Here is a 22,853-nt window from a genome sequence, read left to right as displayed (position 1 = left end):
ATCGCACATACAACATTAAGCTACGTCGAGATCCATCACATTTGCTGATTTCCGCGCGTTAAAAATGTTGCGTCACTGAATGTTATCGATTTTTATTATCTTTCTTTGTTGTATTCTTTTATGTTCTTTTTATATCTTTTATATTATATTCTTTTTACATCTGAGGAGGGCTCAATCCAGCAGCCGAAACTTGTTTGTTTTATATTTTAATATACGCCGTTGCTCTTTTTATTTTATTTTATGTATCTTTGACTGTTATCTTTAATTATATATATTATGCGACGATTCTTTTTCGCCATTTATTTTGTTTATTTTGTTTATACATAAAGAGTCTTTATACCGTTGTTATTTAATAATAATGATATAAAAACATGAAAAATAAGTAATAGAATAATTTTCTCACTGTTCGTTGTAGAAAAAATCAAGTTTAGAGAAATGTAAAAAAATTGTTCATACACAATTATATATAATTTCATATAAGTTGTGACGTGACAATTTTTGTCCGTCACTGTCGAGAGTCGGCAGGGGAATCTCGAGTCCTCCCGGCGCGCAGGACGAGCACACATGCGAACGTCCTGCGTTATTCACTTAATTATTTATTTTTGTTTACTTTTTCGTGAAACTTTATTCTGTATTAGTCAGTCTTGCACTTAGACTTAGAATCGCCCACGGACTGTGCTCGGTAGCTGCACTTTTCATACTGTAACTTTGCCGTCTCACCCACCATTGGAAGAGGAAAGACCATAACGCCAAGAAGAAAGAAGATGCGACGCAACGCGAAGGCCGCTTACCCGGGAGCTCGGACACATAGGTCGTAAAATTTTATGTCTTTGTTTTATAATCCGCTGCCGCCGTGAACCTTGTATCGCACGCCTCTTACAGAGTACGACGGAAGGCGAGAACTCCCGGCCACCAGAGGAACAGTGTAGGGGGCATATATCCCCGACGCGGAGCCGATAGAGGAACTGTCAGGATATCCTGCGTCAGCTCGAGAAATCTAGGGGCTTCAGGCGATGAAGGAGCCCATGAAAAATTGTATTGCACGCTCTAATAGCGTTTTCTCTTGGCTGCACTATCGCCCACTAATAACTCAGACAGTGTACCGTGTTTCCATGGCTGGTGGTAAGCGAACTCATTCGGTGTACCGTGTTTCCATGGCTACGGTATAGTGCAAATTTTATGCACAGAGTGGGATTTTGCTACACCGTCTCAAAAAGACGATCTAGAGCCAGTGACATTTAAATTTTGAAAATGGAAATCAAGCAGGAATAGGGTTTTAGCACAATAATAATGTAGTGTACATCATGGTGTACACCACTCTGATGTAATGTAGCGCTTACACGCAATTGGTGCGGTGCGTGGGCTGCATCCAGTGTATCCCAAGAGAAAATTGCTATAAAATGCAAGGATTCGCGGCCCGCGAGCACCTGTGCAGTACGTGCTGGCGGCGTAATTGACAGGAGCCAATCGGTGCGTGACATAGCCCCAATGAAGGGGGAGGGGAGATGGGCGGACGGCCTGCATGAATCTGCAAGGAGCTTCCAGGACTCACTCGTTCTGTGGCTAAGACAATTGTAAGAGGATCTGCGCCTTTCTCTACTGATATTATGACGAGAAGATTAGAGACCGCTGTCAAAAACTGTCATGTGCGGAGTAACTGAGAATCCTATATCTAAGAGTGAGACAAACGTCATCGCCGCTGTAAAGCTGCCGATCCGGGTTTGCAGTTTCGGGTGGATCGCACGTGAAAAACTCGTGTGGTGAAGAACGGCTGATCGCCGTCTGAACGCGAAATCGCGAACACGTGCCATCCTCCCAAGCATTGCTGTTAGAAGAATTATTCGTTGTCAAATTGCGCTCGCCTTTCTTGCCACAATCGAGTTACTTTCCATTTTGTTCTGTATCTTTTGTGTAGTGCCGAGTCGATTAGTAATTTATCGTGTGCTTGGATTATCTTCTAGATTCGAATTTATCCTCTCGGGTAACACACTTTGTCAAGAATACGCACTCTTGTACGCCGGATTCCGCGAATACTTTGTTGTCGTATCTCCGAAGATGATCGTTCGGAAAATTAAAATCCTTCGAGATAACGTACGATTGTTAAACCGGCATTGCAAAAAACCGTTGTCGCCCGCAGAAGTAGCTCATATTAGATCCGGCTTACGGAGCGAAGCTCCAGATACTGATTATAAATCGGCTTCATTAAATACAATTGTTATCTATTTCATTATTAATTTGTGTGTGGTTCTTGCCGCCTATCTCTCTCGTCTTCCGACAATTTCTTCACTTTTCCGACCTATCCCTGTTGCCACCGCGAATAAATTAATTGTGAGCAATTAATTTAGCGTAGACGAACATTATCGAAAGAATGGCACGTTCTCTTACGTTGGGCCTAGCGCCTAACTTGTTTAGCGAGAAGTTCTAATATTTGTAGAAAATCTATCCAACTATCGAGTTCTCACGTTTATCTTGTATAAAAATTCCCTTAAGTAGGAAAAAATCATAGAACACGCGACGAAGTTGTGCCGATGTTGTCGCTCGCGAGCATGGTTACAAGGTATAATTATACAGGGTGTTCTCAGATTAAACTGCCAAATTTAAAATATGAATTCAGAACCTCAAAACAAAAATTTTTCTTTTGATGTATGCTTGCAAACGCTTTATTCAAGAGACATTTACTTTTGAAGTTATATAATATATAGAACTGGAATGAATAATTAAAATCTCTCTTGTTTTTGTTTTGAAGCTCAAAGGTCATTAATAGACGTTGGTTCACAAAGTTCATAATTGTATTGTAGCTCATAATTCGTAGCTATTAATTCGTTAAATGTTTTTGTAGAATAAACTTATAATCATGCTTCGTACACATTCTAACAGTAAATATGCCGATATGGTATATTTGTACGGATTTTGTGAAAATGCTAACGCTACTCGTCGAAAATACGCCGCGCGATTTCCGAACAGAAGATTGCCGGATAAATCAATATTCTCTTTAACATTTCAACGACTGAAGGCAACTGAGTCATTTAATATAATTCTTCGGATTGATAGAGTTTGCACCACTGCAAAATGAAAGAAGAATAGCCACCACTTTGCATTTCGATCAAAATCCATCAACAAGTACCCAAAGATCTGGTTCTGCGTTAGGAATTTCATCCACAGTCATATGGAAGACACTTTCGCGATGAACGTCATCCATACCACCCTCAATGTGTCCAGCATTTATTACTGACTGATATGCCACGTAGGAGAGCATTTTGCGATTGGTTTTTAAAAATTGTGTAAGCATGCGAAGAAATTACAGACGCACAATGACAATCAGCCACTCGTTTTCTTGTCGATATAATGTAATGCTTGTTTCCGCTGGAGGTCATTATTTTTAACAAAACATTTAATAATTAAATTTTGATTATTGTAAAGTAATAAAGAGGATAGATCTTATTTCGACATTATTCATTCTTAATTCTGTATATATAATAATTTCAGAAGTAAATATTTCTTGAACGAAGCATTTGCAAGCATATGTCCAAAGGAAAATTTTTGTTTGTTTTGAGATTCTGAATTCATATTTTAAGTTTGGCTTAACCCGAGAACACCCTGTATATGAGCACACAAACATTTCTTTAAACTTAATTTTTTTAAAAATAAATAGTACGAAAAATATCCTTTTAATTATTTTTTATGTTTTCACATTATTATTTCTATTATATTATACTAAAAAGTAATTTTATGAAAGAAAGAAAGATATATGAATATGTATATATTATGAATATTTATACATGTTTATGAATGTAATTTGTACATATTTATACATATTTGTTGATAATACTGCAAATTATTCACTGCTCGCTAGGGATGTCTGGATGTGGCGACATGGGGATCGACTCATCGAGTCGCTCTTCTATACCAGGGCACGGCAAAATTTGCACTTCTCGGCCGATTTTCAAGAGGCTCCGCCTCCCGTTACTCCTCTCACCGCTCGTCCCGCGCGCAGTCCAAATGCCGCTCGACGTTTAGAAGCGTTTAACGTTCAAAGACATGAGGGACGCTCGCTTTGGGCGCTCACCCTGTAAACTTTATTCTATCTTTTTTTGCTCATTACATAATTAAGACAGAATGAAGCAATGGGTAAGTATTCAAAACGAATACATCCAATGAATTTTCAATAGTTTTTCACATTATCCTTGAGGTATTATTTTTGACACATCTTTTTTCAAGTAATATTTCCTAATAGGCCTAATCCACTGATAAAAATGATGAATTGTATGACCAAGTAATTAAACACAAACGAAGTGAAGTGAAAAATACTTATTCTGATTTTCAGAATCTTTCATTGGCGAGATCAAAAATGTCGATTTGCATATTACACGTAGTGAGCCGCGACGAGACAAAGAATCATCGCTCAAGGTAGAACATCTATCATTTTTTATAAGCTTTATTTTTGAAAAGGATGAAAATTGCAAAGGACGAATCAAAATATTTTCCAATTAGTGAATCACGTTGATTCTTTCCGAAGAAAATTGTAGGTATTAAAATCTCACTTAAATGATAATATTTTTCACTTTTTTTCTTCTTGTCAAATTCTTCTCGAAGAACATGACAATTACAATTTTAAAGAATACATTCATTTTCTAAATTCTCTTATAGACCAATTTGATACACAGTTTACTCTTGCTTCGAAAAATTCAGAACTGAATTAATTCTTTTCCCCTTACCGCGCCAATTAAAGGACAGCATCTTGACTTGCAAGATGAATTATGTGATTTGCAGAACGATATTGCAAAATGGTTAAAGAAATTAATGCCGATTTTTATAAAATATTGGAAGAATCATGATACTCCAATCTTCGAGATTTCGGACTTCAAATTCATTCCATGTTAGGATCTACATATTTATGTGAGACATCCTTTTCAAACATAAAGCTTATAAAAAATGAAAGAGGCTCTACCTTGAGCGATGATTTGCCTCGTCTTATTTCAAAAATTAGAATAAGTATTTTTTATTTCACTTCGTTTGTGTTTAATTAAATACTTGGTCAATTCATCATTTAAATTTATCATTTTTATCAATAGACTAGGCCTATTAGAAATACCATTTGAAAAAAAACGCGTCAAAAATAGTATCTCAAGGGTAACGGAAAACTATTGAAAATTCATTGGATGTATTCGTTTTGAGCGCTTACTCATTGCTTCATTCTGCCTTAATTATATAATGAGCGCAAAAAAGATAAAATAAAGTTTACAGCGCGAGCGCCCAAAGCGAGCGCCCCGTGCACCTTATATCTTTGAACGTTAGACGGTCCTAAACATTGAGCGGCATTTGGACTGCGCGTGGAGCGAATGATGAGAGGAGTAGCGGAAGGCGGAGCCTCTTCAAAATCGGCCGAGAAGTGCAAATTTTGCCGAACCTGTTCAACTCCATTTTGTCTTCTCTGTACTAAGCGCGCTTTTGCACACAACTTCTTGTGACAGATACGAATAAAGAGCGAGGAATTATTCTTCCAATAATCCGAGTAGTGTTCTTTTTGACGTCCCTATTCCTCTGTACGGCTCAATAGGTTATGGGCCCAGAGCCGCAACGACAAAGTGAAAAGTGCACACACGACGCTCAAGTTCCGAAAACAAATCAAAGTCGCGTAACCTCTCTATCTTTCTTTTCGACGCCGGCCCCTTAAACAATAGCGCATACAAACACCATCAATTCCACGCAGTTAGAGACACTAACTAAAGACAATTACGATACATGGGTAATACAGGCGGAAGCGCTGTTTGTTAAAAACGACAACTGATGCTATGTAAGTGGTAAAAAAATTACGTCCCCGTACCAACAAAGACGACTCGGCGTCTCAAGCCGCCATTATCGCTTGGGAGATTCAAGATCGCAAGGCAAAGTCAGATCTGATACTGATCATCAGCCCCAACGAGCTGAAATGCGATTGTTTAATCTCAAAAGATGTATGACAAGTTAAAATCCATTTACGATTCAAAAGGTTCCGCGCGCAAAGCGACGTTATTCAAACGGCTTATCCAAACGAAAATGCTGGAAAGTGAGGACATTAAGACGCACATCGCACAATTTTTCGATGCAGTCGACCAATTAGAATCCATGGATGTTAAGGTAAATGGAGATTTACTCTCTATAATGCTATTGTACAGCTTACCGAGCAGTTTCGAAAACTTCAGGAGCGCAATTGAATCTCGCGACGCGTTACCGAATGCCGAGACTTAAAAATAAAAACTCTCGAGGAGTACAAGGTGCGAAGTCAAACAATGACTGAAGAGTCAGGAGCAATGTTCGTTCATCGCGGCAAGTGTAATGTCAACACGAAGTCTCGGAAAAATGCACCGACACAACGGCACCCTCTCGTCCTAAATATAAATGTTCTTTCTGCAAAATTCCAGGGCACAAATACGCCAATTGCCGCAAAATGGAAGAAGCAGGAGGATAAAAAGGCGAACAACACGGTTGCCGAAAGTCTTTTTGTAGAAACTGCTCATTACTCGTCGAGCAAACTTTATGGATCCGCGGTGCAAAATTCATGCCTCGACAGCGGATGCACATCACATTTATTCAATAATATTCACAGAATGAAAAATCCAACGCACATAAAGAGCGACATAAAACTGGCTAACAGCGCCACTAGCTCGGTGATCGCGAAGGGAGACATAGAGTTTCTGACCAGTGTGAATAACACAAATAACAAGATTTGACTGGAAAACGCTTTACATGTTTCCATCTAAGATCCAACCTGCTCTCGGTCGCTAAAATCGTGGACAAAGGGCATCAAGTTGTGTTCGGCTCGACTCAAGCCACTGTAGAAGATCACCAAGGAAACGTCAAGCTCATCGCAAAACGTCGGGGCGACTTATACTTCCTGAAGGAACCAGTCTACAAAGCAAACATGACCGCACAGAGGACACGTTCCGACATCGAAATCTGGCACGAGAGACTCAGTCACCTCAATCAAAGCGACCTTTCGCGCATGTCAAGGACACAAGCCGCGACTGGATTCGGACTCAAGGGTTCCTCCGAAATTTTGAAATGCAAGGTATGCATGGCACAAAAATTCACAAATTCTCCCTTCCTTCCTTGTGTTCACAGAGCGCAACATCGTCTCGAGATAATATACTCTGACCTTTGTGGACCGATGTGAACCGAATCGATCGGCGGTGCACGCTACTTCATGATCCTCATCAACGACTATTCTATATGGTGTCTACTTTCTCAAACACAAGGACGAGGCGGCGGCAAAGCTCATCGAGTACAAGAAATTCGTGGAGAATCAGACCGGTCGCAAGGTGAAGGCTTTTCACACGGACAATGGAAAAGAATTCCTCAACTCTTCTATGGAACGGATCATGAAGGACACTGGCAACGACGCCTAACCGTCCCTCGTACCCCGCAATAAAACGGGATCGCCGAGCGGAAAAATAGAATCCTGAGACCGAGCGCTGTCTACTTGCGCAGTCCGGGCTACTCCTTTCATTTTGGGCCGAAGCTATCAATACTATCTGCGAAATCGCTGCACAAGCAAGAGCTTAAACAATCGCACACTTTATGAATTATGGAGGGAAGAAAAACTCAACATCAGCCATTTGCGTTCCTTCGGGTGAAAAGTAATATTTCTCAATAAAGACCCGAAATAAAGGGAAATTCGAATCCAGGGCTATCGAGGGCATGTTCGTAGATTACACGGATATCTCGGGGAGTTACCGTGTCTGAATCCCAAAGAATCGCAAAGTCATTGTTACCAGGGAATAAAATTCCTCGACGAATTTGGCAGCAGCGGCCCTCTGATCGCCACGATGCCACAGACGAAGCGAACGGGCTGCCTGACGACAACGGACAACTGAATCCAGGAACCGAAATAGGCAACCAGATTCAATCCACCAGCAGTTCGGCGGAGGATACTACAGATACCACGACAGAAGTGCGCTACGTTTCGGACTCTGATTCATATATAAGGGAGGAGCCAATCAGAGATCAAACGGTCGCACGCGGTCGAGGACGACCGCGAAAACTCTACACTGGAATGCCCGGTCGCCCGCGCAAGCTCTACCACGCAAGAAAATCGTACAGAAAAACTCGCAACGGACCGAACCGAACACGGAACCTTTGATACCCGAAGAAGAAAAGGATATCGATAACGAATGATTTGACGCGCAAGTTGCTATGTTAGCGTCCGAAATATCATTTTATCAAGCTATTTCAGGGACAGAGACGAATGGCTCGACGCAGTGTACGAGAAAATCAAATCGTTAGTGAACAACGATACATGGACGCTCGTTAACAGAAGGCCGAGCGATTGGCTGTCGAACCGTCTTGAGGAATAGGTATAAGACCAACAAGGAACTGGAGCGAAAGAAGGCGCGAATGGTGGCCAGAGGTTTCTTCTTCCAACGCCCTGGCATTGATTTCCACAACACGTTTGCTCCAGTCACGAGATTGAGCTCACTAAGGACATTAATAGCCGTCGCCGCAGAATGAGACATGCAGACCGCGCAAATAGACGTCACAATAGCCTACTTGAATGAAACAAAGGACACCATGGTTCACATAGAGAGACCTGACATGCTGCGACAGAAAAAATGCTCGAAAAAATCAACGAAGAATGATCTGGACCTAATTAAGAAGGCGAAAGCAATGTTGAATCAACTGGGAAAAGGAGAGCAGGCTCAATAAATCGCTGTATGGATTGCGACAAGAAGGTCGTTAGTGGCACGCAAGACTTGCCGCCACTCTAAAAGGATTCGGCTTGACACCGACCGTGACCAATCCGTGCATCTATCACGACAATGATAATCACGTTCTTCTGCTTATCTATGTGGGCGATATCCTGATCGCTTCTCGCGACACACACGCCATCGAGGATCTGAAGAAGAAACTCGCCAAAGTATTCACGATCAAAGACCTAGGAGACATGAAATATTGTCTTGGAATAGAAGTGTCTTGTAATAGGGAGGGAATACATCTTTCTCAGACCAGCTACATTCATGACGTTTTGAGCAAGTTTGGAATGACTAACTGCAAACCCGTGCAAAGCCCCATGGAAACCGGTCTCAAGCTACATAATATCCTGGACGACATAGTCATGAACGACCCTAAAGTTCCATATCGAAAGCTTCTGGACTCGCTGATGTACATCGCACAAGGGACACGCCCAAACATTGCTCACGCGGTAAGTGCCTTAAGTCAATGGAGCTTATGCTACAAGAAAATTCACAGGGCCTGTGCGAAAAGATACTCAGATACCTTAAAGGAACCATAAATAAAGGCTTAACCTACATCAAATGCAATAAAAATCTCACCGGATACACGGATGCTGATTGAGAAAATTGTGGACTCGACCGCAGATCTTATACCGGAACTGTCTTTTTATTGTCTAACGCCGCTATATCGTGGGAATCAAGAAAACAAAGAACCGTGACTCTATCATCTGCTGAAACCGAGTATACCGCATTCAGTGATGCCGTGAAGTAAACCATCTATCTATTCAGATTCCTGATGGAGATAGGCTTCTCGTCGTTGTCGAGAATATCGTTGCATCATGACACAATCAGGGGTCGGAAAGCTGGCTGTCAATCTGATGTTTCATTCTCGCTCCAAGCACATCGATCATATGTCGTTTATCAAGCAAGCCTTAATTAAACATCGGATTGATCTTGCATACACCCCGACGGAGAAGATGATGGCTGACAAAGGCATTACCCAGCTGCAAACTTCAGTTCTGTGTTAACGAAATAAGAATCAACGAAGGACTTCTTGTGTTGAAATTTGAGGGAGGGTGTTGTAATACTGCAAATTATCCATCGCTCGCTAGGGATGTCCAGATGTGGCGACATGAGGATGACTCATTGAATCGCTCTTTTATACTGTCTGAATAACGCATGTTCTTTATCTCCTCTATCAACCATTTCTCTGTACTAAGCGCGCCTTTATTTTTTGCACACAACTTCTTGTGACAGATACGAATCGATAAGGAGCGAGTAATTATTCTTCCAATAATCCGAGTAGTGTTCTTTTCGACGTCCCTATTCCTCTGTGCGACTCAACAATATTCATACATGAAACATTTTTTACCGGGACATAAATAATAATTTTAAAATTAAAATAATATTTCATTATTACTCGGGAAAAAATGTTTTATACAATATATAATTATATATGTATATAATTATATAAAATTTTTTTTTTAAAGGTATAATTAATAACATAAAATTGTTATATTGTTACTTTATTAAAAAACTTATAAATTAAAAAAAGTTAAAAAAATTAAAATTTTCATTTGTTACACGTAAAATATATTTTTGTAATACATAATTTGTATTAAATTATATAGTCTTACCACAGGCAATTCTCCAAGTATAATTTAATATATGTTCTACATAAATAATTTCATTTTTATTTAATCCAACTTTCTCTAATTTACATGTAAGTGCTAAAGATTGTTCAACAAACGTATTAAAAAAACTTTTTATCATAAATGAACTAAATGTTGGTGCAGTCATTATTCTCAATCGACTCCACATGGATTCTGAAAAAAATATTATAACGAAAAAAATATTATAATATAAAAATATAATAAGCAATATCATAATAATAAAAAGAGATATAATGTACCTACATATAAATACTTACGACGAAGAATGTTCCAAGAAATTGATGGCGTTATTAAAGTTTAATATCATTAAATAATATTAGGAAATATAATTAATATAAATAAAATGTAATATAAAAGTATATTAATGAAAATAATAAGTAAATACAAAGGATCAGTGAAATTAAAATTTATTAAAAGCAATACCTAGATCATGATTCTATACATGTAGATATGCTTATGTTAATATATAATAATTTATTAAAACAATAAAAATACTACAACGTTTCGACTATAAAATCAAGTTATATTAGTGTAAAATTAATCAATAAATATATAAATTAATGATATAAGCAAACATAAATTATAACTATTATAGAAAGTCTTTCGCAAGTAAAAGTGCAACAAAAAATGTCAGTTACATTTGTGAAAAATCCATTCGCATATAATTCGCAATGAGACAACCGGATTGTAAGTCGATTTTCTAATAATTATTCTTTACAATCCGGTTTTTCCATTGCGAATCACTATTATGTGGATAGATTTTCAAACATGTAATTATTTCCTTTTGCATTTTTACTTGATAACAACTGCGTTTTACTTTTTGTAAATATGTTTGCTTATATCTATATTATGCTTATATACATATGTATATAAATTTATATAAGGTAACCGGGCCCAATTTGGGCTGTTTTCATAGATTTCTATAAATAGATTGCAAACTTCATCTTCATGTTTAAAGATAGCGTTGGACAGCGCTATATTTGTGTTCACTCATTCCCACATAGATAAATTGCACGAATGATAATGTTAGTGTTTTTACATAAATTATGCGATAACTCACAGACAGGACGCATACATACGCTTACGAGAATTAAAACAAGGACAACTCAGAATCAGATTCATCTCTTTCTATCACATTGAGTCAGCAGTCTATTTATATAAGTCTATGATAATTTCCCAAAGTGGACCACACGCTGTTTGTATGCATATAATTATATGATTAATTTAACAGTAGTAATTCGAGCAAGCGATCCGTACGACTCGATTGCATTGATACATTAATCATATTATTCTGTTTGTATAAAAATAGGAAAAACTGATACGTCGTGATCGTGATGTAATATTCCGTAAGTAATTACTTTTAAAGTTCGACCGAAATTTCAGTTTCGGTTTCGGTCAAAATTTCAGGTTTCGATTTGATTTCGGTTTCGGCCGATATTAAGAAACAAATTTTGGTGGGTAAACCGAAACTATACAAGTTGCAACGCGCCAGTAAGCATTCAAAAAAACAACTGTTTAATTTTAATTATTAACTCATTGATTAAGCTTAAAACAATTTGAGTACAAACTTTGATGTGATCCTAATGATAACTGTCTGATTTGATTTCTTTAAAAGTTGAGAACGCAATATTATTATAATATTATAGTTAGATATTTTAATAAAATCTTGTTTTTTAAAAAGTACAGAAAGTCATGATTTCTGAGAATTATACGATCTCTGTAAAATTAATCCAAAAATGTCGATTTATTCAAACCGAAAAAAATGTGACTCCGTTAGTTCCCCTTTGTCTCTTTTTTTTGTAAAACTTATGTAAGTTTCGATTTCGGTTTCATTTTCGGCCGAAATTGAATGACAATCGAATATTCGTTTTCGGTTTCGGGAAGTCAAAATGTGGTTTCGGTCGGACTTTAATTTCATTCTATAATTATAAAAACGTGGTTATTAATTTCTATAATTCATATTATTGTAATTTTATATTCATACTTCATAACATTATATTTAAGGTAAATGTCCCAGTAACCGGACGTTTAAGCGTAGATTGTCATAAATAATACAATTTATAAGATAGATATTAGAAAGGTTTTTAATATAAATATTTGTATTCTGAATATTGAAAAAAAATATGAGACGTATTCATATTTATATTTATATTGATACATATAGAGTTAAAAGAAAAATAGCAGCGCATTTGGAACACCTTAGCAAAATATGTACCCAATGAGCCGCATATATTAGGTTAAGTAAAAAGTCATCGCGTTTTTTTAAAAGACATCTATCAGTAAAAACCGCAATTACTTTCTTACCAACAATATAAATATATCTTGATAGAGTAAAGTTTCAGCTTTAAAAATCTCTTTTTTAAATTATACGATACGACAATTTTTAATGGAGTTATGAGCAATTAAAGTCAAAATAATTCTTTTATTTAATCCGCGATAACTCAGTAATCAAAAGTCGTAGGAATATTTAAAAAAAACGATTTTGTAGGGAAAGTATCAAGCTTTCACGATAGGTAATCGAAAATTTTCTCAAATTCGTTTTGGACACGTTACAAATCCACAAAGTGAGAAGAAAATTTTTCGTCTTTTTCAGCTCGTAGTTTTTGGTATGTAAAAATTATCAAACTCATATAAACTTAAAAAATGTGATAAGCTTTTAAAAGTAGAGATTTCAAGCTTTAAAACCCTTTTTTAAAATTTGAATTTCATTCATTATTGACGAAGATATTGTATATACAACTTTGAGCTAAAAAATACGCGATGACTTTTTACTTAATCTAATATGTCTTCTCTTTTTCATATACAAATATTAAAAATATGAAAAATAAAGTAATTCAATGTTATTTTTATAATAAACAATAAATAACAAGAAGAGACTACACATTAGATTTTAGTATTTCAAATTCTTAGAACATACGTTTCGACCTTATTATAATATTAGGTCATCCTCAGTGTAAAGAAATTAAACGCAAATTTGACAAGATTAATAAAACGGTTAAAATTATACAATTTATAGTCACGCAAAAAGTTGATAGCATTTATTCTATATATCTTCCGCACAATGCAATGCTTTTCGTTCTGGTAATATTATCGATTACATTCTTCCACATTATAACAATCGCAATAATGATAAAAACATTAAACATGATGAGTCATTAAATAAAAATGTACCAGCACACGTTCTGTTATCAAATTAATAAAAATTAATATTAGATCATAAAAATTAAAATAATAATGAATAAATGATCATTATATACAAAATTATTAGTATATACAATCCTTACTTTAATAGGCAACTATATTAAAGTGTGTGTTAATAAATAAAATTATTGTACATATACCTCAATTGCGATTGGTAAATCAGGATATAATCAATAATTGAAACAATGTCTCAATTTAATTCGCAAAAAGCAAATGCGATCAGAGATAAAAATTGAAATCAGTTCAGTCAAATTGTTTGTATTGTATTATCAAGTGTGACCGACTTTCTATTGTTTTATATTATCTTGTTAAGAGAGGGGATAAAAAAGGGAATAGAGATAGGAAAGAAACAAAGAAAAAAGGAAGGAAAGAAAAAACTAGGAGGAAAAAGGAGGCTGTAAAATTTAGATAGATAAGAATTAGGTAATGCTTCCGTGTCGTTTTATTTGTTCAATCTCAATTTTTGTAATTTAATGTGAACCATTTCGGAGATCAATCTTTTATTGTACGACAGTTCCTTGTCTAAGATCTTTACATCTTTCCAATTAAAATTATGATTAATACGATAGTCATAAGGATAGAAAGTATAAAAAACTATTAATTAAAAATACAATTACTCTTAGAGGATAACCAGACTTATGGATTTTAGATAAACCATGTGTTCTAAATAAATTACCATCCGTCGTAAGTAATTTCCTAAATGTGAAATCATCAATAAAGCCACTAAACTAACTGCCTAAACTAACTAAAGCCATAACTAATAGAAAAACCGTTAGAATCATTGTTAAAATTTGAACAAGAATATGAGATAGGTTTAATTTTTTATTTTATTTATTTTAAATTTTTAAATTATAATCAGTTTATTGTTTTATTAATTTTGTTCATTTGTTTGTGGAAATAGGAATTATTTAATTTATCTTGATATATAAAGAACTCACTAGCTGTGGAAAACGATAAAATATTTGACATTTTGTCAGTAATTTTAAAAATATTATTTCTAGTAGAATTTAAATGTTGATATGCATCCTTTAACTCTCTCTAATTGCAATATTGCCTTTACATTATTAAGCTGAATATTCTCAAATCTTTTGTAGTAATTATTATTATACAATGAAATATTATTATTAAATTTTATTATGCAATACAAATGCGGTGGAACTATGTTAGATTTAAGACAATTCTTTAAAAACTTTATACGTACTCTGCTGACATTCAGTTTAACTAAATTGCATGATTTCTTTAATAATTTACAAATATTATTATCAAATTTGGTTCTGATAAAAGAAAAAGTAAACATAGAATAGTTGCAATTATAACGCTTCATCTCTCCCGTATATATTAAATAAAAATAATCTTATAATGGCTCAATAATAATAAACAATAAATAATAAGAAGGGGCTACAAGCCAGGTTTTTATGTATTTCAAATTCTTAAAATATATGTTTCGACCTTATTATTAGGTCATCCTCAAATTATAAAGAAATTAAACGCAAAATTTGACAAAATTTGACAATGTCAAATTTGCGTTTAATTTCTTTACACTGAGGATGACCTAATAATAAGGTCGAAACGTATGTTCTAAGAATTTGAAATACTAAAATCTAATGTGTAGTCTCTTCTTGTTATTTATTGTTTATTATAAAAATAACATTGAATTACTTTATTTTTCATATTTTTAATATTTTTATATGAAAAAGAGAAGACATATATGCGACTCATTGGGTACATATTTTGCTAAGGTGTTCCAAATGCGCCGCTATTTTTCTTTTAACTCTATATGTATCAATATAAATATATGAATACGTCTCATTTTTGTTTTCAATATTCAGAAATATTCCCTCTTTTAAATTTAGCCATTAATTTTTAATTGATTTTTTGACTTTAGCCAAAAATTAAAAAATTCTTGAAGCTTAGGAGGCTCACACTGGACCCAGTTACCTTATTTATTAATTGATTTTACACTAAAGACGATGTAATATTATAGCTGAAACGTTTATTACATATTTGTTTTTTAATAAAAGAATTTTGGAGTTTATGTATTTTAAGCGATTTGAGAAATACGCAGAGATCGTTTGGGTTCATTATTTTTCTTATTTAATTTTATTTACTAAATTCGAAAATCGTGATTAAAATTGTCCTAATATTCGAAAAATATTTTGTTTATCTTGGACGGGAGACAGCAACAGTTAATTTTTATTATTTTATTAAACCATATTTCCGAACTTTTCTTTGTTTTTATATAAAAATTATTTTTTAAACTATTAATTTTTTGAAAATCGTATCCTAATACTTTTTAAACAGGATAAAAATATGAATCAATTGGTGTAAAGAAAACACATAGTTGCTTAAAAAAAAATGTGTAGATGAAATGATACTTTTTGAAATAAATCACTATGTTTGCTACAATTATCAAAAAATTAATAATTTACGATATATTTAACATTTTATGGCACCATAAAAATATTACCCCATAAACTAATGATTTTTTATATCTCTATCTTAATACTTTTATATGCAGAATAATTACAAAAATAATAATATATCGCACTAAAAAAATTACATAATTGGAAAAAATCGGAAAAAATTGATTATATTGAATAAATACTATCCTGTACAGTGCAAATAAAGAGTCATGACTTTAATAATAATTTATTTTTATGAAAAAAAAATTTTTATATAAAAACAAAGAGAAAATCGTAGTTTCAACAAAGTAATAAAATCAGCCGTTGCTTTCTCCATTGAAGATGAAAAAAAAATTTCCTAAATACTAGGAGAATTTTAATCACCATTATTTAATTTAATAAAAAGTAAAATTAAGTAAGAAAATGAATGAATTCAACTATGTCTGCGTACTTCTCAAATCGCTTAAAATACATAAACTCCTTTTATTTACTTTTTAAATTAATAATAAAGACAAATAATTAGTTAAAAAGTTACAAAAAGCAAATAGTCTAATATTTTATTCTTTTATATATATCTTACCAGAAATAAGCAATGATTCCATGCCAAATGCTGGTTGAACAAATTTATAGAAGATACTTTTATTCATGCAATTTCTACTGTGTAAGATAGTCTGCAATGTTATAAATCATTGATTTTTATTTGTGATAGTACGCGCGCTTTTCTTTCGTTCAAGTGACTCTCTCTAACATATAAATATTTCATCAATTTTTAAACTAATTTGTAATTAATTGACATAAAATGTAATATTAAGATTATATTAAGATTATGTTAGAATGAATGATCTTTTTTTACTTTCGCTTCGTCTGGTTTATATACCGCAATGAATAACTTGCTGCCCATCCAAACTTGACAAAGAGAAGGATAATCTTTTGAGAAATCATGTATAGTTTTTATAATATCTAAAAATTTTAATTTAATTTAGAGATGTTTTTATTTTGAGACTACTTATTTATGTTATTATATTATGATAAAAATGGATATTATATATTTTAATTATAACATATGCATTATATTTACAATATGTTTAAAACTTTTATGAATATTTATGTGTTTATATACATGCACATGATTCTACATCAAGTCAGATAGCAATAAGTAGAAACTTCTTATTCTTTTGGATTTTTATATTATACTTGTATTCTACTTCTTAAATTATTTAGGATAAAAGCTCGATGATTAATCATTTCAAAACACTCTTATAAAGTATCAGGTACAATGCGAGGAAATAGCGATAGCGATTTACACTGAGAGAAATGTTTTGTATCAATAACCAAAGTTTTTTACTGATACAAAATGTGTTGAACAAAATTTATTGATATATGACCAATCAAACCGTTGATTATCACGACAACATTAATTTGTTAAATTTATTAATAATTAATGAATTAACAATTTAATAGTACAAAACTGTTTTGTATGATATTTATAGATTCTTTGTAGTTAGAAATAGAACATTTTGTTATCGGAACAAAACGAATAATATATACTAATATATATCTTACTTTCTACAAAGTAGAATTATGTTTGACGTTTTTGAATTTCCTTAGCTTAGCAAAAATAAATATAGATTTAAAGCAATTGAGATTACTACACTTTGAAAAAATAGTTACCATGATTGATCATGGTGTGGCGAGGACCGAGAAGTCTATGAGATTAGTCTCTAATCATCTCGATTTTACATGTAGACGTTGAATTTCTTACAAGAAGACGCTATCTTCTCTCTACCTCTGATAGCTCTGCGAAACGCTCCTTGTTCTACCATAATGGATCATTTTGTTGAAATTACTAAAAAAATATTTATTTTGTAATGGCAACTAAATTTTACATTGTTATTTACAAAACGTAAGTAATCAAATAAATTTATATTGTTAAAAAAAAATATTTTGTTTATCTAACAAAAAAATATTGAATATTAAAAAAATATTGTATTTTATTATTTTAACAAAATAATCCAATGATAATCGGCCATTTGTGAATAATTCTCTTTTTTATTACCATTACTGTATCTTTTTTTTCAGTGTAGAAATTACGCGATTTCAATCTATCAGAAACTGTATTCGATTTCTGATAGATTGAAATCGTGTTATTTCTATTGCTATTCCCTCGCATTGTGTCTGGGACTTCACTGTATATGTATCTGGATAACGTTACAAAAAATTAAACATTATTAATATCATTTATTTCAATACTATCTTTTTCCTCACCTATTTTATTATTACAAATAGAGTAAGTATAACAAATTATGCATTTCAATTACTACACATGCCAACACTCTTGTTACTTATAATACATTTATGTTTCGGAATACTTATAAAAAAACATTTGATTAAATTATTTAGATATATTTGAATTCTGCTGATATTATTTGTTACATATCTGATTTTATATATAATTTTACACTAAGTTTATATTTTTTTTACAAATATCACTTGATTTTAGTGAAATAATATCTTATAATATCTTAGCAATTAATTTGACGGAAAAATAATAATTTATGCATATATACATGTTAAATGCATATATACATTTTAACTTTTAGTTATTATTTAACATAATAAAATATTGATATAAAAAATTTGTTAGGCATGAATATGTATAAATATCTATAAACATACATAAACACATATAAATATTTATAAACATATATACCTAATTATATATGAAATATGTTCATACATGTTCTTACAATCCTCTTTCTTTTGCAAAATTACTTTTTAGTGTAATATAAATAATAATAGTAATATGAAACCATAATTCTATAATTAAAAGAATAATTTTCGCATTGTTGTTTAAGAAAAAATCAAATTTGAAAAAACATAAAAATTCGTACACAATTATGCATAATTTTATAATATATAATTACACATAAGTAATTTTTTTTACATTTCTTTAAACTTGATTTTTTTCTAAAACAAATAATGCAAAAATAAATAGTGCGAAAATTACCTTTTTAATTTTTAATGTTTTCACATTACTATTATTATTTCTGATACACTATAAAAGTAATTTTACAAAAAAAAAAAGAATGTATGCCTATATTTTACGTAAAATTATGTATAAATATTTATGAATATTTATACATGTTTATGTATATTTATACACATATTTACACATATTTATGCATGACAAATTTTTTACCATAGATAATTTAATTTAATTATAATTAATTTTATTTTAGATTTCTTATACTTTAAAAGTGTGATGTTTGTCAAAATTATATTTACATAATTATATTAAATTTATATTTATCACTTAAGTTCATGTAATAATACAGATATAAAATATGAATAGATATATGAACATATGATAGCAACAGAATTTAAATTTAATTAAATGTTTTTATGCTATCTTTTAGATTCTGTGTTAATTTGAAAATATTATTATTTGTTCTTACCTTTCTTTAAAAGAAAATGATAAAAGCTGCCAATAAGTGGCAATGCTTTTGGTCCTGGTAAAGTATTCAGTTTTTTAATAAAAAATATTTTTTGGTAATAATTCCAAAAAAAATAACTTATAGCAACAATTGCCAAATAAATCAAAATACTATTTCCAAACATTATATTAAGCAATAATTAATGCAAAATATCAACTTGATATTAATCTTTATATCGTATTCAATTCTATGTCAAAATGAGGATATCGCTAACTGGGCAATGCTTTTATTATACATCCCCACTTAAGTTAATCCAGTAAACAGGTAATGCAACAAAATTAATTTGTCACTTATTGTAATTATGTAAATATGTAACATAAAATTATATAACACATAACACGTAATTAAAATGTTGTAAAAGAAAAAGATAATGACAACGCTCGGTCTTACATCACAAAAACTTATCAAGAAAATATTAGAAGCACTTCGCTGGAAGTGCTGTCCCATGTGGTTTATTCACCAAACTGTGCCCCTTTCATTTATTTCGGTCGATGGAACACGTACTTGCTGAGGAAAGCTTCAATTTTTATGAAGACGTCGAAAAATGGGTTTCTGACTGGATAGCCTCCAGTCCAGATGAACCATTCTTTTGCTGTGAAATTCGCTTGCTACCCGAAAGATGGGAAAAAGTCATCGCTAACGATGGACAATATTTTGATTAATGTACTTTTTTATTTCTTAAATAAATACGTACTTTTTGCAAAAAACGGACGGAACTTTCCGACCTAAATTCTCATTTTAAAAGTGATAATATGATAAATCTCATTTTATTTTTGTATAAACTTTTATATTTTAATTATATTCAAATCTATAATATTGCAAATGACCATAGAGTTGCAATATTATTTTTATACATTAAAATTGAATACAAGATAAATTTACAACGAAATATTATTAAGCACTGAAATGCAGACCGATTACGACATTTTTCTTTATTAGTTCTTATACAGCAGATCTCCAAAAGACATTCTAAAGACTTTTTTCTCTATGTGTTCTGCACATCCTAAGGATGTTCCTAGGATGTCTTTCTAATAAAATGTGCTGTATGGGTATTGTGTATTTACATTGCTCTAATGTCATTTATTGTTGTTTAAATAGAAAACAATTATTTAAATGAAGAAAATTATTATGACGTACGTGAATATCTGTAGGATGTAAAGAAAAAGTGCCTACCTTCCTATATTTTTACTTTAAATCTTTCAGATCTATTTGATCTAATGCTGGAATTTATGAACACTTCCAAATATGTTATCAGATTTATAAATTTCTAAATTTTTTTACGAATAGATTTAAATGGACCGTAAAGGTAAAATGGCCCATTTATTAAATCTTGTTAATATTAAATATCTTTATCTGCTGAATAAATATAAAATTAGCTTTCTTTTTGTTACTTTTCAACTTTTAAAAGTTATTATAACATAAGACTATCATGAGTTATTTATAAAAGAAAATGTCCAATTCTTACAAATAGATCTCACAATCCAATTCCTTAGTGTTATATTTTGAATAGTTATAAGATTGCAAAACATAATATTCTTAAATTTTTCTGAAAGTTCCATTCTGATTATTTGGAAGTAATATTTCATCAGTTAAATCCAAAATAGAATTTTTTATGCAGATAAATAAAAATAAAAATGTTAATATTGTCACATATGAAATAAAGAGGACTAATTTAAATGAGGTAAATTTGTGCGCTAAATTTTGTAGTTATTAACATAAAATAAATAAATAATTTCAAACGTGTAGACCTTTAATAACGATTTTCTTTAGTGAAAGTAATAGATTCCCGATAAAAACTTTTTTATGTATGAATATACACATAAATATGTATAAACATACCTAATATGCATAAATATTTATAAACATATATAAATTATACATGAAATATATCAATACATCTTTTATTACTTAAAATTTTATTACGTAAAATTATTTTTTAGTATATTAAAAATAATAATAATATTGAGAAAACATCAAAAATAATTAATGAGAATTTCCGCATTATTTTTCTTTTAAAAAAAATTAAATTTGAAAAAATGCAAAAAATACATAACTATGTATAATTTTACAATACATATAATTATATATGAGCAATTCTTTTACATTTTTCTAAATTTTATTTTTTCTAAAACAGACAAGGCAATTGTTGATTGTTAATGAGCAAATCGTGCCAATTGTGATGTCAATTATTTTACAACTTCGATACTTATAAATTAAACTAAAAATTAAAGACAAAATATATTACTTAGATACATAATAGACATAATTTTAAAAAAGACTTAGAATAACAGCAGGAGCTCACATCATCTTTTCCTCTACAACTGTTACATTAATCTAAATATCATAAAATACTGTTAACAAAAGGCAAATTCAAAACGTGGTTACACACATACAGTACGCAAAAATATTTAAACACATAAAAATTATTAAATATTATAATAGAAAACAAAACATATACTTCTCTTAACGTTTCGACACATTATATTTTAATAATGTATAAAATGCATGTTATCTGTATAAAAAACTCATCTGTCAAGGCAGGCAACTTTTTATTTAAGAAGATATATTTAATTTGGAGACTATTCAGAAACTAATCAGAACATAGAAATTAATTGAACATAGAAACTACTTAAGATCAGCAGCTACAAAAATAATATAAATAATACAATAATATAGGATAATTATGTGTAAAGTCCATAAATTATACGAAATAAAAATGGTACAAGGAAGAATAATATGTAAGAGCATAAAATGAGCCAGTGATTACGTCTAGTTATAAAAGTCAACTTAAATTATATTATATAGCAATTATATAAATTATTGAAATGTTTTATATAATTGCCATAGAAATTATTACGTTATAATAATAAGTAAACGGGCAAAGTAAGAGTCAACACATTTCTTTGAAATTAACAAAAATTATATTATAATTAACAGAGGTAAAATTACATAACGCAAAAATTAGAATCGAAATTACGAAAATGATTACAAGTTACAAGTTTCGGCTACCGGATCGAGCCCTCTTTAGAAATTAACATAACGAAAAAATCGCAGAATGAAATCAATTATCGCAAATGATCGCATATGGGTAATTCTTTTACAAACCGAACGGATTTTGATGAAAATTAATCGGCACCTCTTCGATTTGACTGAAACTTTTTTTACGGATTCTATGTCGAAAAAAAAGAGATACGTGCCGAGGAATTTTTTTTTATTTGCATATTTTCGATAATACAAGTGATCGAACATTTGAGAATGGCAAGTTTTTTGGCTTGGAGACTCATTTTCATAAATCCATAGGTCCGAATCTTTAAGAGCTACAAAATTTTCACCAATTGCACTTTTGTAGCTGAAGGACTGAACTGTAAGAAAAAA

The 22,853-nt window shown here is 31.7% G+C and overlaps 1 protein-coding gene across 1 annotated transcript in view; it reads right to left on the bottom strand.

The window, feature by feature from the left end:
* LOC108748683 (cytochrome P450 4C1-like) overlaps window positions 1-19,550 on the bottom strand; it is a 49,551-nt gene extending 30,001 nt beyond the window's left edge. The window contains exons 1-4 of the mRNA XM_018486961.1: window positions 19,440-19,550; window positions 16,838-16,944; window positions 16,565-16,655; window positions 10,346-10,534 (exon numbers count right to left, since the gene is read on the bottom strand). Of these exons, the coding sequence (XP_018342463.1) occupies window positions 10,346-10,534; window positions 16,565-16,655; window positions 16,838-16,885 (328 nt within the window). The 5' untranslated portion in view covers window positions 16,886-16,944; window positions 19,440-19,550. The remainder of the gene's footprint in view (window positions 1-10,345; window positions 10,535-16,564; window positions 16,656-16,837; window positions 16,945-19,439) is intronic.
* Window positions 19,551-22,853: the final 3,303 nt, after the last annotated feature.

The sequence above is a fragment of the Trachymyrmex septentrionalis genome, unplaced genomic scaffold, assembly GCF_001594115.1.
Source record: "Trachymyrmex septentrionalis isolate Tsep2-gDNA-1 unplaced genomic scaffold, Tsep1.0 scaffold109, whole genome shotgun sequence".
NCBI lineage: Eukaryota > Metazoa > Arthropoda > Insecta > Hymenoptera > Formicidae > Trachymyrmex > Trachymyrmex septentrionalis.
The sequence above is the reverse complement of the archived record's forward strand: the minus strand, read 5'-3'. Positions and strand labels throughout refer to the sequence as shown.